At 38.2% G+C, this 15,218-nt stretch overlaps 1 protein-coding gene across 1 annotated transcript in view; it reads right to left on the bottom strand.

Moving 5' to 3' along the window:
- CDK19 (cyclin dependent kinase 19) overlaps window positions 1-15,218 on the bottom strand; it is a 130,713-nt gene that overhangs the window by 35,758 nt on the left and 79,737 nt on the right. Inside the window, exon 5 of the mRNA XM_082480431.1 lies at window positions 1,321-1,378. Coding sequence (XP_082336557.1) covers window positions 1,321-1,378 — 58 coding nt within the window. The remainder of the gene's footprint in view (window positions 1-1,320; window positions 1,379-15,218) is intronic.

Genomic DNA, 15,218 nt, shown 5'->3' with positions numbered 1-15,218 from the left:
AAATTTCTAAGAAGGCAACAAGTTAGTCATAACAATACTGGGCCAAATTTATTTAAGGCTAAATTCCATGTACTTCATTTATAAAACAATGAATGATGATGTTTGACTTTTAAGTGTTTTCCTCATCATATTGCAAAACTTTACATAACACAGATGCCTGTTTTTTTAAAATAGAACTGTAACAGAAACCTGGTTAACTAAAGTCAATAGTAGTAGGTCTCTAATGTACATTTTCTCTTTTATTTTTATATATGTTTACAAAACTGTGAGCCCTTGTGACTGCTATATATTTACCCAAAATGCAAAACCAAAATGACTGCAGTGTAGATTGTTTTGCACTATTTTTCAAAGTATGTGTCCTATTTGACTTGGATGAACAAACTCCAGAATCAGGAAAAAGTTTTTGACTGGAAATTACTGCAATCAGTGAGTCTACACTGTTACAGAGGTATATTTTAAATGTAAGCATTCATTTTACATAACTCAAAAATTCTCTCTAGAAACAACCTTGTAAGTAAAATTAAGAAATGCTAGTTGGGAAAGTACAAAATTTGGGTGTATATTCAAAACGACACATTTTAATCCAAGTCTGACAGTTATCTTTTACGCAACCTCACGTAAATCTTTCTGCTTCCGAAGTTATGAAATGCCAAGTATAATTTTCTTGCAGTTGCCCATACTAATACAAGCATGTGAATAAAAAATGGTTAGCTGAACATTTTCAAATACAACAAAAGTCGATGAATAGAAAAGAGGTGCCAGTATATTACTACTTTCTTGATGATTGCCACATGCCTTATTTAAAAAGAAGTTTATATCCACATGACTAAGGCTTATGATCTCCAACTGTAATAAGATTTTGGATAAAGAGCATCACAGTTACATGTGTTTCCCACCTTGATGTCGGATTGCCTTTTGCATAGCAAATCTTTGGACCTCTACAAACAAGTGCATTGATGTTATTTATATAAAAATAACTAAGAACAAATACAATTTATAAGTAACAATGTTATACTAACTACTCATAGTAGAAGTCAAAAGAACCCTGGCCATAGTCATTGTTCTATGTGCTTATTACTTTCTTGTTTCTTACAGATGCTTTTATCTCACCAAATATCCTTGGCAAGCTTTATAAATGTCTAATAATATGTTTGGAATCTCTTAAGCTTGTAAACTCAGTGAATAAGATTTAAAATTGAACTAGATGTTCTGTATATATACACTCAAAGAATAATGAAGATTTGTTTCTCTCTTACACTGAAGATGCAATTTTTTAAGTAATGCCTTAGCTGTGCAATTAAATTTTCTCAAAACGTTTACCTATTTTGACTCTTCCTCTTTCAGGACCTTCACCCATTACCAGAATGTTTGCTGGTTTCTGCAAAACAAAAAGCAGAATATTTAGTTCACCAGCCTTTGATGATTATCTTCAAGAATAATAAAAATATGTACATTTATTTTATAATGAAAACATTTCTATAAATACGCTTAGAAATGTAAAATTACCATACCTATATGTTTTCCTGACATTTAAGTTTTTATCCCTAGTTACCAATTTCACAATTAGAAAAATTGCAAAGTACTCTGACATTTCACAGTAAGAAATGCAATCTTTAATTAAATTTGCATTTCCATTTTTACCAGAATGATCATGTTCATTGGCGAGACCGTCTTCTACAGGAAAATTTTAGACCAGGCTAACATTTATGTTACACATAAATAATCTGGCAAGAACTACTTTTGCTAGTGTAAGTCACTGAAAATAATGCCAAATCTTGGTATGCAAATGCATAGATGAGAGTTGTTTTTGTTATCATCATCATATATAACTACATTTTTAGAGCTATGCTTGTTTTCAGTGTATGAATGATTAAAAAACCACACACTGGCAAAAGCATTTAGCATTTTTTTCCACAAAGTAAGTTGATTTCATGCTATGAGAATTCACTTAAAACAGGAGTATACACAGACAGCTACATCCACAAGCTTTTAACAGTGTAGTCTGCAGCTATACAAGTAGAACAAAACCTTTACAGGCATTTTATGGAATCTGCAGTTGTTCGTAATCAACTGCTTGTGAACACCGTATAAAATCTGCACATGACATCATGGCAATTGTTCTGCAATTAGGATCTAGGTTCTCTCAGATATCAATAGTCATTCCTTGGAAGCTTTTCCCTATTGTGTTAACAGCTGTAAAGAAGTAAACAAGACATTAAGCGATTTGAATCAAGAGATGCATAACAAAGTTTCAAAGCAGAATTTTTGGAAGGTTCATCTGAACATTAGTAATTTAAAATCCCTAATGCCTGAAGAGGTCTGCTCAAGCAGGATTTGTTCAAGAATCTGAAAGAGATATCCAGAAAGCCAACATCAGGATCTCACTTAATTTCTCAGTTCCTAACACATGACACTATTTACCCGAAATGAGACGCTCAAACTAGGATTACTAATTTGGTTCAAAATTGCAAATCCTTAGCTTTTTTGAAAAACCAACCAACCAACAAAAAAGCATTATTTCACCTGTCTTTCTCCTTTCCCCCAAGAAGCCGTCCTCTCTTCCCACCTCACTCCCAGTGCTAGATACTGCTTTTTCCCTGGCTCCAGCCACAGCTGCTCTTTCCAACCCTGCTCCTGATGCCACTGCCTCTTTTACTCCTCCTTTTCTAATTTCAGGATAATTCTGACTTCTCATCCCTGACTTCTCATTCCCCAACATATTTTTGGAACCCTTCAAGAGGGAATATGCACTTCCTTCTTGGAGAATGCAATAACTATTTTAATTGATCTTGAGAAAACACTCACCAGCAGATCTAGGAAAGATAAAGTTGATGCTTGCTCTTCGCTAATATTTAATGGTAATGAAATCAACACTTCAAGGTAACTGGTCAAACTCTGGTTTTACACTTATGTATTGCCCTGAGTTGAATATTCTGGAGAACAGATCAATCCCACTCTGCATATTCAGAAATCAGGCAGCAAGTGAAGCATACACGTTCGCACCACACTTTACCTCTTCTAGAAATCACATAGCTAAAATTATCCCAACCAAGACAGCAAAATTCCATTTTCCTTGTCGGAATTCTTCCCTAAAATCCTGCCTAGCAACCTTGATTGAAAGTTGAGTATGAATCAAAAACACTTTAATAGACCTTTAGAATCAGGATTGGATTTTAGGCACTACAAAATGCATTTATTTGTCACGTGAACAGAGCTGATAAAGATGTAGTTACTGCACTGATTTCTAGGTTAGTTTTTTTCTACAGAAGAATTATGTTGCGAGAGAAACTGCATAACACCAGGAATTGTACCAAGATAAAATTTAAAATCTAAGCAGATACAACATGATGCTCAAAACAAAACATCCCATAAGATTCATATTTTACTTTTAATATTACAAGATTCTTCAAGCAGCAATTTCTTCATGGAAAAAAGTACTATTTTATCTGCTGACATAAACCATAATATTCATAGAATAGTTCAGGCTGGAGAGGACCCCTGGAGTACAACCCCCCTGCTCAAAGCAGGGTCAACTACGGCAGATTGCTCAGGCCTGAGTCCAGTTGGGTTTTAAACATCCCCAGAGACGGAGACTCCACAGCCTCTCTGTGAAACCTCTTCCGGTGTTTGACCACCATCACAGTAAAAAAAAAAGGCTTCTTCATATGTTTAATTTATGCCCATTGCCTCTTGTCCTGTCACTGAACAGCACTAAGAAGAGTTTGGCTCAGTTTTCTTTACTCCCGCCTATCAGATCCCCCCCTCAGCCTTCTCTTCTTGAGGCTGGACAGTCCCTGTCCCTCAGCCTCAGAAATACACCCCCGAATCCCTAAGCAACTTAGTGGCCCTATACGTACAGGGGATACACTAGGAATTTGTCCATTTATGTATTTTTAAGCCAGAATATTTTGAAGATAAGTTTTTCCATTTAAAATTTAAATCTGTACTAATATTTAATCCACTGAGAATCAGAACCCTGCTCAGGCAGCCAGCAGAGAAGCATGCTGATTTATAAATTTACCAGATTACATATCCATTAGCTCTTGTGAATCTCTCTGAGGGAGTCATGGGGGGGGAAGAGAGGGAAAACAGAGAAGGAATAAAGCACAAACACAGGCTGGGCAGAGAATGGGTTGAGAACAGCGCTGAGGAGGAGGACTTGGGGGTGTTGGTTGATGAGAAGCTCAACATGGGGCGGCAATGTGCACTCGCAGCCCAGAAAGCCAACCACATCCCAGGCTGCATCAAAAGAAGAGTGGCCAACAGGGTCAAGCGAGGTGATTCTGCCCCTCTACTCTACTCTGGTGAGACCCCACCTAGAATACTGCATCCAGCTTTGGAGTCCTCCCCAGACCCTTCAGGATACACAAGCCATGCTGAGCGCAACCCAACCCTCACAGACCAGGGGGGCTTCCTCAGGGCTTTGCCTAAACGAGCTGCACCAAGGCAGAGTAGCAGAACTTCACATGTTTGGGTATGGAGGAAACTCTTTGAGTTATTTCAGAGGGATTAATTTGGCATCAGAGATCCTCAGGAAAGTAGGTAATGAACATTTCCATCATGAGGTAAGGGAGAGGACTGCTAAAGTGAATGCAAACAACTTCTGCTTTTTGGAGAAGGGAGAACGTGTTAGTCTAATCTCTGGGTATGTAGGATTTTAAGTATCAAAACATTTTACTCTGAGGTAGTCAATAGTCTACTATAGAATTACAGTCTAGTATGATATAGTTACTGGACAGATGCAAAAATCAGGTTTAAAAGGAGGGAATCGGAGAAATTAGAAATCCCTGTACCTCATGTATGTTCAGGCTACATGCAAGTTATAAACACCTGCCTAGTTCCTGAAAGAAATTTTACTGCTGTCCACGTGATGAAGAAAATGGGGTTTTAGGTGGAAGAAAATATGAAGGCCCAAGCAGGTAAGAGATCAAAACCTGACACAGAGTAAATCATGTCTCTTCCTGAGAGGACAGAATTTTATTCAAGAAAGTTTGAGAAGCCCTGCTTAAAATTATTAACTAACTCCTTAGTAAAGGGTGAGGTAACTCAACAAGGACTACACTTCTGAGCCAGTTACATCCCAATTAATACCCTCTCTATTTTCCTCAAACTGTCCCCTTGCTGAGAACACAAAACACCAGCTGGGAAGCAAAGCGATGCTGCTGAGTCTCCACCTATCTAGTTGCTATAGAAACAACAGTAACAGTAAGAATTAGGAGTCTCACATTGAATATCAGCGATAAAAACGAACAGAGAAATCCCTGCTGAGAAATGTAGTTGAGGTTTGACTGTCTAAAGAATATTTGTAAAAAAGAGCAAGGTCAACAGCAACAAACAACTGGAGCAAAAACCTGAAATATCTGCAAAAAGGGATGTAGATGGCAATAATTTCATGGGTTCTTTACAAGTAATAAGCATAGATAATGTATTTACTTTTCTACATCAGTGGGAGAGTGGGGAAGAAAGCAATTAAGAGATCCTGGTGGGAGAGAAATGAAAACGTTAGGCTAACAAGTATGTTTTCAAAAATAACAGCAGTATCATGAATGAGACTCATATGGACATCCATGTTATCTTAATCAATATGCTTCCTATTTAAATATTTAGACAGTAGATTAGAATAAAGGTTGAAGGAAAATAAAACATCTATGGTTTTGAAAGAGCATAACGGGTCAAAACAGGAACAACAGCCTAACAATAGATGGCAATACTTTTATTTTTAATGGTTATTGTTGTTATCTCCTCAATTACAGTGGTGACACAATTCTTAAGAGATTTGGTGCAGAATTACATTCCTGTGAGAAAATGTCCATAGGGACATACCACTTTCCATACACCATTCTTTATTGTTTATATCCAAACAAACGTGTTTCCCTTTTGGAATGTATCACTGAACAAAGAATAATCTGAAATTAAGAGGCTTCTATTGTAAAAGCTATTGCAAGTCTTTTAGATAAAAGCTCTCCCCATAATTAAAGAAACTGGCTTGTGATGAGGTCAAGTCTCAATTATGTAAAAAAGCAACTGTAAACACCACAGTGTCGATACATAGATGCGCTTGCAATTCACAGGCCAAAAACAAGAGTGGTGGTGATTTCATCTTAGCTTTTAGCACACTGCTATACAAAAGACAAAGGTCCTAAATGAGATGACAGTGTTGCACTCTGCGGGCACTGCTCAAAAGACCACCGAGCCTTTAAGTTCAAGATTAAGAGGGAGCTGCAGATTGTTCACAGAAATTTGCAAACAAAGCTTTTGCTCTTCTCATCCACAAGGAAATGTAGGCACTTTCCTGCCTTAAGTCAATGCTGTTCAAACCCAGACATTGTTTTCAGATCAATATACAGGCACACTGGTATTAACGTTTTTGATGACAATTGATCTAATTAACGCAGGATTTAAAAAAGAAAGGGTTCTAAAAAGATTTTATTATGCACTGCAAACCTCCAAATCATTATCACTTCCATTCCCATTACTGCCATATATTGAAAACTGCATAAAAATTTGTTATCATAATATCCCTCTCCTTTTTTAGAAAACAGTTTGGTCAACATTTTTCCGATACTGAAGCACTAGACAAAAGTATAGCATATAGAGTAAAATATCTTCACATCTGCTTCTCTTTACAAGCCTTACATACTGTGAACTCATATTAGAGTCACTGCTCTGATTACACAGCATCACTTTCAACCTGGGTTTTTGGTTTTGTTTTTTCAGCTGTTATCCTTAACTTTACAAAAAACCTATCTGTTTTTTTTGTTGCCTAGATTTGTAAATTCATGCAATTTTCTTCTACTCATTCTCTACTCTGTTAAAATGATTGACCTTGCAAAGCAATACGATTAACAAACCCCTTCAATATATTTATCATTTAATTCAAATCAATAATGTTTCTACAGATATTATCAAATCGAGCAAGGCCAAAAATAAAGCTGATTACTACAGTCCATGATCTAAAAAGGCAGTAAACTCACAAGGAATACAAAATGCTTTGAAATAGTACATCATTCAAATGAAATAAAAACTTGTTTAAATCTAGAAAAAGGAGGGGGTTGGAACCCAGAGGCAGACACATTAAGTAAAATGTATGGCAACAGAGGAAGCAAAGAGTACCACAGAAGACTTTTACAGCTAAATTAAAAAAAAAAAAAAAAAAAAAAAAAGTCCAAAAGTTTTTGCAATAAAAAATGAAAACAAAAAAAATGTAGACACGTAAAATTTTACAGCTAAGTGTCACCAGATTGTTATCTTTAAATCCAAAAATGTACTTGATTATCACCAGAGGAATATCAACAAAAACATTTTCAATTGTATTCGTAGCATATAGGAAACTAAATTTAATGCATATAAACATATTTATTACTATGATAATAATACACACAGTAACAAATATTTTTATCTCCATCCTTGCTTCTTATTAAAATAATTCTAAAATGAAACATATACAGAACTGATAAAGATATGAAAGTGTGTGCCACTGTTTGAGAGGAGAAAAAAATCTTTTGCATAATTCTGAGAGAAGGAAACTGAATATTCCATCAAAAACCATGGTGTCAGATTATGTTAGAGACTTATGTATTTCATATCTGCTGAACTAATACGGTCAAAAGAATCATTACTTCCAGATACCAGAAATTCGAATAGCAACCAGAAAGTGGAATTTACCTCAAGCTCTGGAACTGATGGTAAGTAGCTAGAAGTAGGAACAAACTGTACAGAAGGTATCTGAAATATTTCTTTGGAATACCTTAGATAAAGATTTTGGTTAAGCACATTCCTTGCCTGTATCCGTCACATGTTCTCTATGCACAGAAAGCAAAAGAAAGCAGAAATACTAAAACTATACCTACAGTGCAACAACAGACCTGCACATATTAAAGAAAAAAAAAAGTCCCTGAAATAAACTTAAGATTATTTAGCCTACATCAGCAGCAAAGATGTGACTACACAGGCTTCACTACAGATGATTTAAACCAGCCCATGACTCTGGTTACTCTTTGGAGAATCAGACAAAATCATACAATGCTTTGGGCCAGATGGGACCTCTGGAGGTCGTCTGGAGCTCAAAACAGGGAGGTCACCCTGCTCAAAACAGTGCCAACTTCAAAGATAGAATTGACTTGGAAGCTGCATCAGGTTGCTAAGTGTCATAACTGAGGGAGCTACAATTCTCCAAGGGCAGAGGTTCCTCAGCCTTTCTGGTGGGCAACCCCTTGCACTGTCTGACCACTCTCATGATGAAATATTGTTTCCCATCACCTAATCAAAATGTGTCTTGGGAAATGTGTCCCTGTACCCCTTCCTCTGCATACCTCTTAAAATGGCATTTTCTCTACAACCTCTCATTAGGCAGTTGAAGTCCATGCTGGAAACACTGCATGCTGCTGAACGCAGTGGCAGCAAAGCTGACGCACGCAAAGCTATCTCTGTCACCCTGTTATACTCCCTAATGCACCTCTGGCTGCACAGTTACACAGCTATATATTTAACAACTGGAAACATGTATTTGAGATGACTGAGTCAGCCTAGAAGTCCATACTCTGGAATGCACTCACTACAAATGTATTTTACCATGGGAAAGAAAGACCTTATTTCCCTCCACTCCCCCATTTTTACCAAATCACATATACCAAATCAGCCCTATCCAGGCACTCCCCCAAAATGGCCAAAACATCCATGTTACTTGTAAGAATGCTCTGCTTCAAAATCAATTGAAACAATTGCTTCTTAGGCCACTGCCAGAAAAGATATTTAATTTATAAACTCAAGGTGTTTGATCGTTGTTGAAACAGGAAAAGATTGTTCAAACTCTATTCCATGGTTAATCAATGGATAATATAGTTGCAATTATGTCACTGGAAAATGGACTGCAAACACAAGGGGAATATGAAATAGGAGTAATCACAAGAGGACAATATAATTCCGGGCTACATAAAAGTTCAGAAATGAAACAATCTTCCTTTCACACACCATTTCTTTCAGGTTTCTTATGGCTGACAGAGCATTAAATTACTGCAAGACAAAAAAGAAAACTCCAGACGACTTTGTATGTCAGGCATTGCTTCTATTATAACAATCTTCACAATGTACTAGTGTACCAGTGGTTTCACCCCAATCAATGACAATGCACTTCAAGTGAAAAAGAAAAGAATGAGAAAACCCTCACATTAGGAGAATGCCAAAACATTTGACAGAAATTAAATTTTATGTTGCTATGCAACATTATCCAAAGCACTCTGCTGCAATAGCATATTTGAACTTAAAGTGTTACATGCAACCTTGGGAAGGACAAAGAAGGGGGAAGACAGAAACAAAGAGAAAAATACGATCATAAATTATCAATGAAAAATAAAATGTCATAAAGCAAATGTTTAAATAATACACTGCATTCTCATTGTCCCTGGGATTTTCAACACATTACAGTGCACGCTCCAGCAAAATTCCATGAAGCTACTCATCAATCATCTAGGGCCTTGCCTTTAGACCTTGTCCGAGCTCTTTGGGAGTGCCAAACAGAGCACGGGACAAGACAGATTGCTCAACCTCTGCTACCCCAGTTCTGAGTGGTGCAGATGTGCAGGCCCATCGTGCACGGGAACAGAAGACTCACCTCAGAAATAATTTGGAAGACTTTCCTTCGGGCGGAGTGGCTCGAAAGCTGCCTGGCAGAAAAGGACCTGGGGGTGTTGGTGGACAGCCGGCTGAGCATGAGCCAGCAGTGTGCCCAGGCAGCCAAGAAGGCCAACACCATCCTGGCCTGCATCAGGAATAGTGTGGTGAGCCGGACTAGGGAAGTAATCATCCCCCTGTACTCGGCACTGGTGAGGCCTCACCTCGAGTACTGTGTTCAGTTTTGGGCCCCTCACTACAAGAAGGACATTGAGGTGTTGGAGCGTGTCCAGAGAAGGGCTACAAAGCTGGTGAAGGGTCTGGAGGACAAACCTTATGAGGAACGACTGAGGGATCTGGGGTTGTTTAGCCTGGAGAAGAGGAGGCTGAGGGGAGACCTCATCACCCTCTACAACTACCTGAAAGGAGGTTTTAGAGAGATGGGAGCTGACCTCTTCTCCCTGGCGACAAGTGATAGGACAAGAGGAAACGGGTTCAAGTTATGTCAGGGCAGGTTTAGATTGGATATTAGGAAGCATTTTTTCACTGAAAGGGTTATTAAACATTGGAATAAGCTGCCCAGGGAGGTGGTGGATTCACCATCCCTGGAGGTGTTTAAGAAAAGGGTAGATGAGGTGCTTAGGGACATGGTTTAGGAGTGGTGGTGTTTTTATCAGGGTAGGTTAATGGTTGGACTTGATGATCTTAAAGATCCCTTCCAACCTCACTGATTCTATGATTCTATGATTCTTTTTAATATAATACAAAAAGGAAATGGAAAGATAAATTTTGCTTCATAAAAGCACAAACTCTTCCTCTGCTGAGGCTTTAAGAGACATCCTGAATCCCCCAAGATACTGCAGTCAAGCCAAGTCTATGCATCTCTGCTGTCAAGTCCTTATTAGATATTCTTCACGCATGATCTTTACTCAGAATAACTACCCAAAGGCAAATAAACTGAGAAGATATTTGCACGTGTGAAACATTACAAACACTACCGCTTTCTTCACCTTTTTAAAGGCAAAAAGCTATGAGACAGCAAGTCTGACAGAACACTAACAGGAGAGAGCCTACAACTGTACTAAGCCTGGAATTAGAATTTGAGAGGAGGGGGAAACGAGATGATGAGATTCTCACGTGTTCCTGCTGTTGGAACTCTTTGCTTATTCGCATTACTGTGTTTCTGTTACAGCAGCATGAGAATTAAACACCATAATTGCTGTATCTGGTAATTCTTTCAGTTGCAGCACTAAATTCCACCATCGCCAAATCCTAGCATTTGTTTTATATGATATTCTGACTACTCCTCCTGGTTTAGTAGGGTTATTAAGACAGGAGGATGAAGCCTCTATCCAATCACAGGACAAATGACTGAAACTGAGCCTGCTGACAGTGCCATAAAACATTTTGTTAATTGCCTTTCACAAAGTATCTTTGGCAGTAAAACTCCAATACCTCCATTCCCCAGAGAGTCTGCTAGAGTCAAAGAATTAACAAAGCTTTTCTGACTGCAATAAATAATATAGTACCAAACGAATAGTTATAAGTGTAACCCATTTTCATTACAAACCAGCTTCTGCTTGGATAGCTTAGATTGACTGAATTAGGTTGAAATAATAAAAGTGGATATATAATAAATAATATAATAAATATAAATAATAAAATAAATAAACAACATACGTATATTAAAATATATATATAAATAAATATAAACAATAAAATAAATAATAAAAAATAATAAAATGGAAATTTCAAAGGGGGAAAAGAATAAGAAAAAGGTAGCATGCTTACCTAGAGAGGTTACTTCCACATTGAGTGGGTCTTAAGAGTCCCTTTTTGTCTGCATATGGATGTGAGAATATAGCTTAAGGGACCCAGAACTATGGAATGCATTCCTTTCTTTGTTATTATAGGATATAAACTTTTGATAGGATTTAGAAAAGCAATACATACATTGATTTTTACAGGATTTTAACAATCAAAGGTTTATGTCTAGTAATATTTCATATTGTTTAATTAGATCCTGTCAGTTTATTACATACATTATTTTGTAGCATTCAGCTACATTATTTATCCACTTTTCATATATGCTCTTTTCCTATGCTTATAATCTCAAGGGAAAAAAAAAAAATATATGAGAACTCATCTCTCCTTCCCGCTTCTTTCATGCTGAGTCTAAAGATTAGAAAACCTAATCTTTATATGACCAAATTTAAATGTCTGTTATACTGTAGCATCAACTTCTCTTTTGTGTGGAAATAACTTACAATGTAACCCCAATCTTTCTATAATACTTCTCAGAGTATCTTCTTGAAGCAAGCTCTTGGTTTCCAATATATGCAGGGATAAGTCACATGTCCCGTTCTCACCATGGTTTGTCCAGCAGATCAGTGTTGAGGCTTCAAGGAGAAGTTTTATCACCCTAATACAAACCTTGATGCCTACAGCAATGCTAATTGGGATTTAACAGTCCAGCGGACCATAAGGACTCAGAATCACCATCCAGTTACCACGGTTCTAGACAACTTACTGATGTATGAGTTGAGGGAGCAGAGCCTCACATGGCTTGCAGTAGAAAAAAGCCACTATGGACCACAAAGTGAGCGGATGCACAAAGTACCCACTGCTCAGCTGACACATTCATTACAAAGGAAGTTAAGCAAAGCATACCCTTTAAAATCCACCCTAACAGAAACTCTTTCACTAGTTTATCACCATCACTCTGTTCACCCCAGGCCCCAGATAAAAATCTCTCTCCATCTCTCAGTCAGTTCATGCTGAAGATACTCCCTCACTCCTCAGTCTCCTGACTTTTGGGGGATCCTCAGGCCTAATCAGACTCTGATTTTTAAGGAGGTGAGCACCAGTGGCCAGGTTCTTTAGCAACAGTTATATTTCAAACCGAGTCTTGCATCATAAAGTTGGAGAAAACTGATTCTCCTAGTTTCCCCTTGGAGGTTGTTCCAAGGTATCTCCATCTGAACGATCAGCTATGGAGTTTTAAAAGTAACCAGTATACGTGATCTGCCTGGGACGTGCTGCAACTGCGGTAACAAATGCTCCATGTCTCATTTCCACCGCTATTCAGAAGCACAACTGTTTCACAACATTAACTGGGAGAGCAGAATGCCAACATCATCTCAAGAGCTGTGCAAGCCCACCGCTGCACAACTGTGCCCCTTAAAGCAGGTCTCCCGGCGTAGCTGGTGTGCTCAGCCCCCGCGCTGACAGCCTGCTCCTGTGCTCCAGCCACTCCGTCGTGGCCGGGGCTGCAACCCTTCCTTTACATCAAAAGGCGCTAATGAGATTTTATAAGGCAGTGAACCTAACAGGAGACACAGCAAAACTTTTTCTGATATACTGCCATACCAATATCCAGTGTCAGGCTTCAGTGAGTAAAAGATCAACGCAATACGATGATCCTCTTGAGTATGCTTGTATGAAAATAACCTAAAAAATCAGGCAGAGCTAACAAAGGATATGTTTAGAGATAGACGCGTAAGTTACAATATTTCTACTTGTTTTCTGAAGCCTGAGATTTATTCGTTACCTGCCAGTTTTAGATACTCCCACACACAAATGAGATTGAGATATTAAGTAGCACATCTGTGTGTTTACAATTAATGATGACTTTATAATGTTTCCCAATACAAAGTAGATTTCAATGTATGCACTCTCCATAAAATGCAGAAGAATACTGCATTCCCTTTCTGCTCATTTTATCAGTAAATGCTATAGAAAGGAGCCTAATGTTCAGCTGGCAGTCAAATTTTTATGGTATCCCTTCTGTAGTACAAGCACCAATCTTCATTACAGCAGAAGCCCAGTCTGACAATAAAGGTCTATAGAGTCTAGATCTGACCGAAGAATTGAAGGCCTAATGCTTAAATCAATAGTAAATCAGAACTATCAGCATCTCAAAATAATTTGAAACCTTCTCATCAAGACAATTCTTCAGATAAATTAAAGGTCATATATGCTTAAGCAGATTTTTCTACCGATTTAAAATAATTTTCTAACAGGCCAGGCAGGAAGAAGCATAAACCCTTTCAATCCAGAATGTACTTCTGTTAACAACCACAAACAACTGAAAGTTATAGATCTAGAATACTGCTATTCCAAACATGAGTGACCACTACCTACGCAACAACCCAATTCAAGTATTTTATTGTTTATTTATGCAACCCTTCTTGTACACAAAGGGCAGAATGGGTAATGGGTAAAGTACCAAACAAATGGCTGCTGCTTTGGAGAGCTGGAGAGGCCAATAGAGCACGAGAGCACAGGAGCAAAGGCAGAGCACCGCACGCCACGTAGGGAAGAAACTGCGACTGAACAGACAGGGCTCAGGGGCTTGGTGTCAGGGAGGGAGAGCACTTGAAGAATGAGAACCAGAGAGGTTCTTTCAAGCAAAGACCGACCCATAAAACACCAGCACTGGCAGGAGCAAGGGACAGAGACCGAGGAAAGTTTCTGCAGCCACAGGCATAGCTGTTGGAGGCTGGGAAAGGGATATGAGCAACAGGGCAAAAATTGGCTCGGGATACAGAGACTGAAAACTTGAATTTGTTTCGAGAAAAGAAAAACTATTTAAAGTTAAGATTTAATACACCAATTAAAAAGTTATGGAGACCACAAATTATCTTTTAAGAGTCTCAAGCATTTATCCCAGTTACTTAGCTGCTGTATGTATACTCCAAGATAGTTAAGTCTTCCTGTCTTGGAAAAGAGAAATATTTTCATTTCTCAGATACCACAGTATTTACACAGGTCGATAAATACTCATTTTCAATATTTATTTTTTTTTAAACATAAAACAGTTACACTTTCTAGAATGGCATTTGTAGTTTGTGTTTTACTATCAACAGTCACAGTCTAAGACAAGCTGGAAGCAAAGGCTGTAAGTACTGTTATGTACTTCTCATGCCCAAGATGGCAGGGTATTTTTCCCTACCCATAACTGCTTCTACCGTTTCCAGGTTTTCACTCAGAAAAACATCACTTCCTTATCCAGAAGAGTCCTCCTTTCTGCAGAATACTTTGCAGCCGTTCCTTTTCAAACCAGCACCTCCAAAATTTCAAAATAAAGATTCAGCAGATACTAAGGCAAAGTATGGTGGACGCAACTGAGGAAGATTCATAGCTTCATAACACTATCACTTCAAAGCTGTGAACACTGCTCCCTCCTTTCTATCTATGAATCTCTTACTAGCAACAAGATCGTGTTTGAGGGTAAAAATTTCACAATAGTTTAGGCATTCTTGAACCTAAAAACCCTGGCCACAAAGAGCTCACACAGCACTAGGTGCTAGTGGGAAATGCCTGGACCCCTCATACATTTGCTTGAATAACCAAATGCAGTAGGCTTAGCGCTTCTCAACAGCACTAATGTGTTGAGATCCCACTTAAAAAACGGTTCATACACACATCCATTAAACAGTCATGGTTACATTCTTAGTATTTTCTACAGGCATTTCCAAGTGTGGAGTAACACGTTTGGAGTAGCCTTAGAAATTTGTGCAGCTAGATGAACAAATTCATTAGGTTAAGTGAAAGTGTGAGTCGTCAGTGCCTCCGCTAACATGCGGGTAACTGCCATGGGCACACTC

This window comes from Vanellus vanellus (genome assembly GCF_965231255.1).
Source record: "Vanellus vanellus genome assembly, chromosome: 3".
Taxonomy (NCBI): Eukaryota; Metazoa; Chordata; class Aves; order Charadriiformes; family Charadriidae; genus Vanellus; species Vanellus vanellus.
This window is presented reverse-complemented; position numbering and strand designations above follow the sequence as displayed.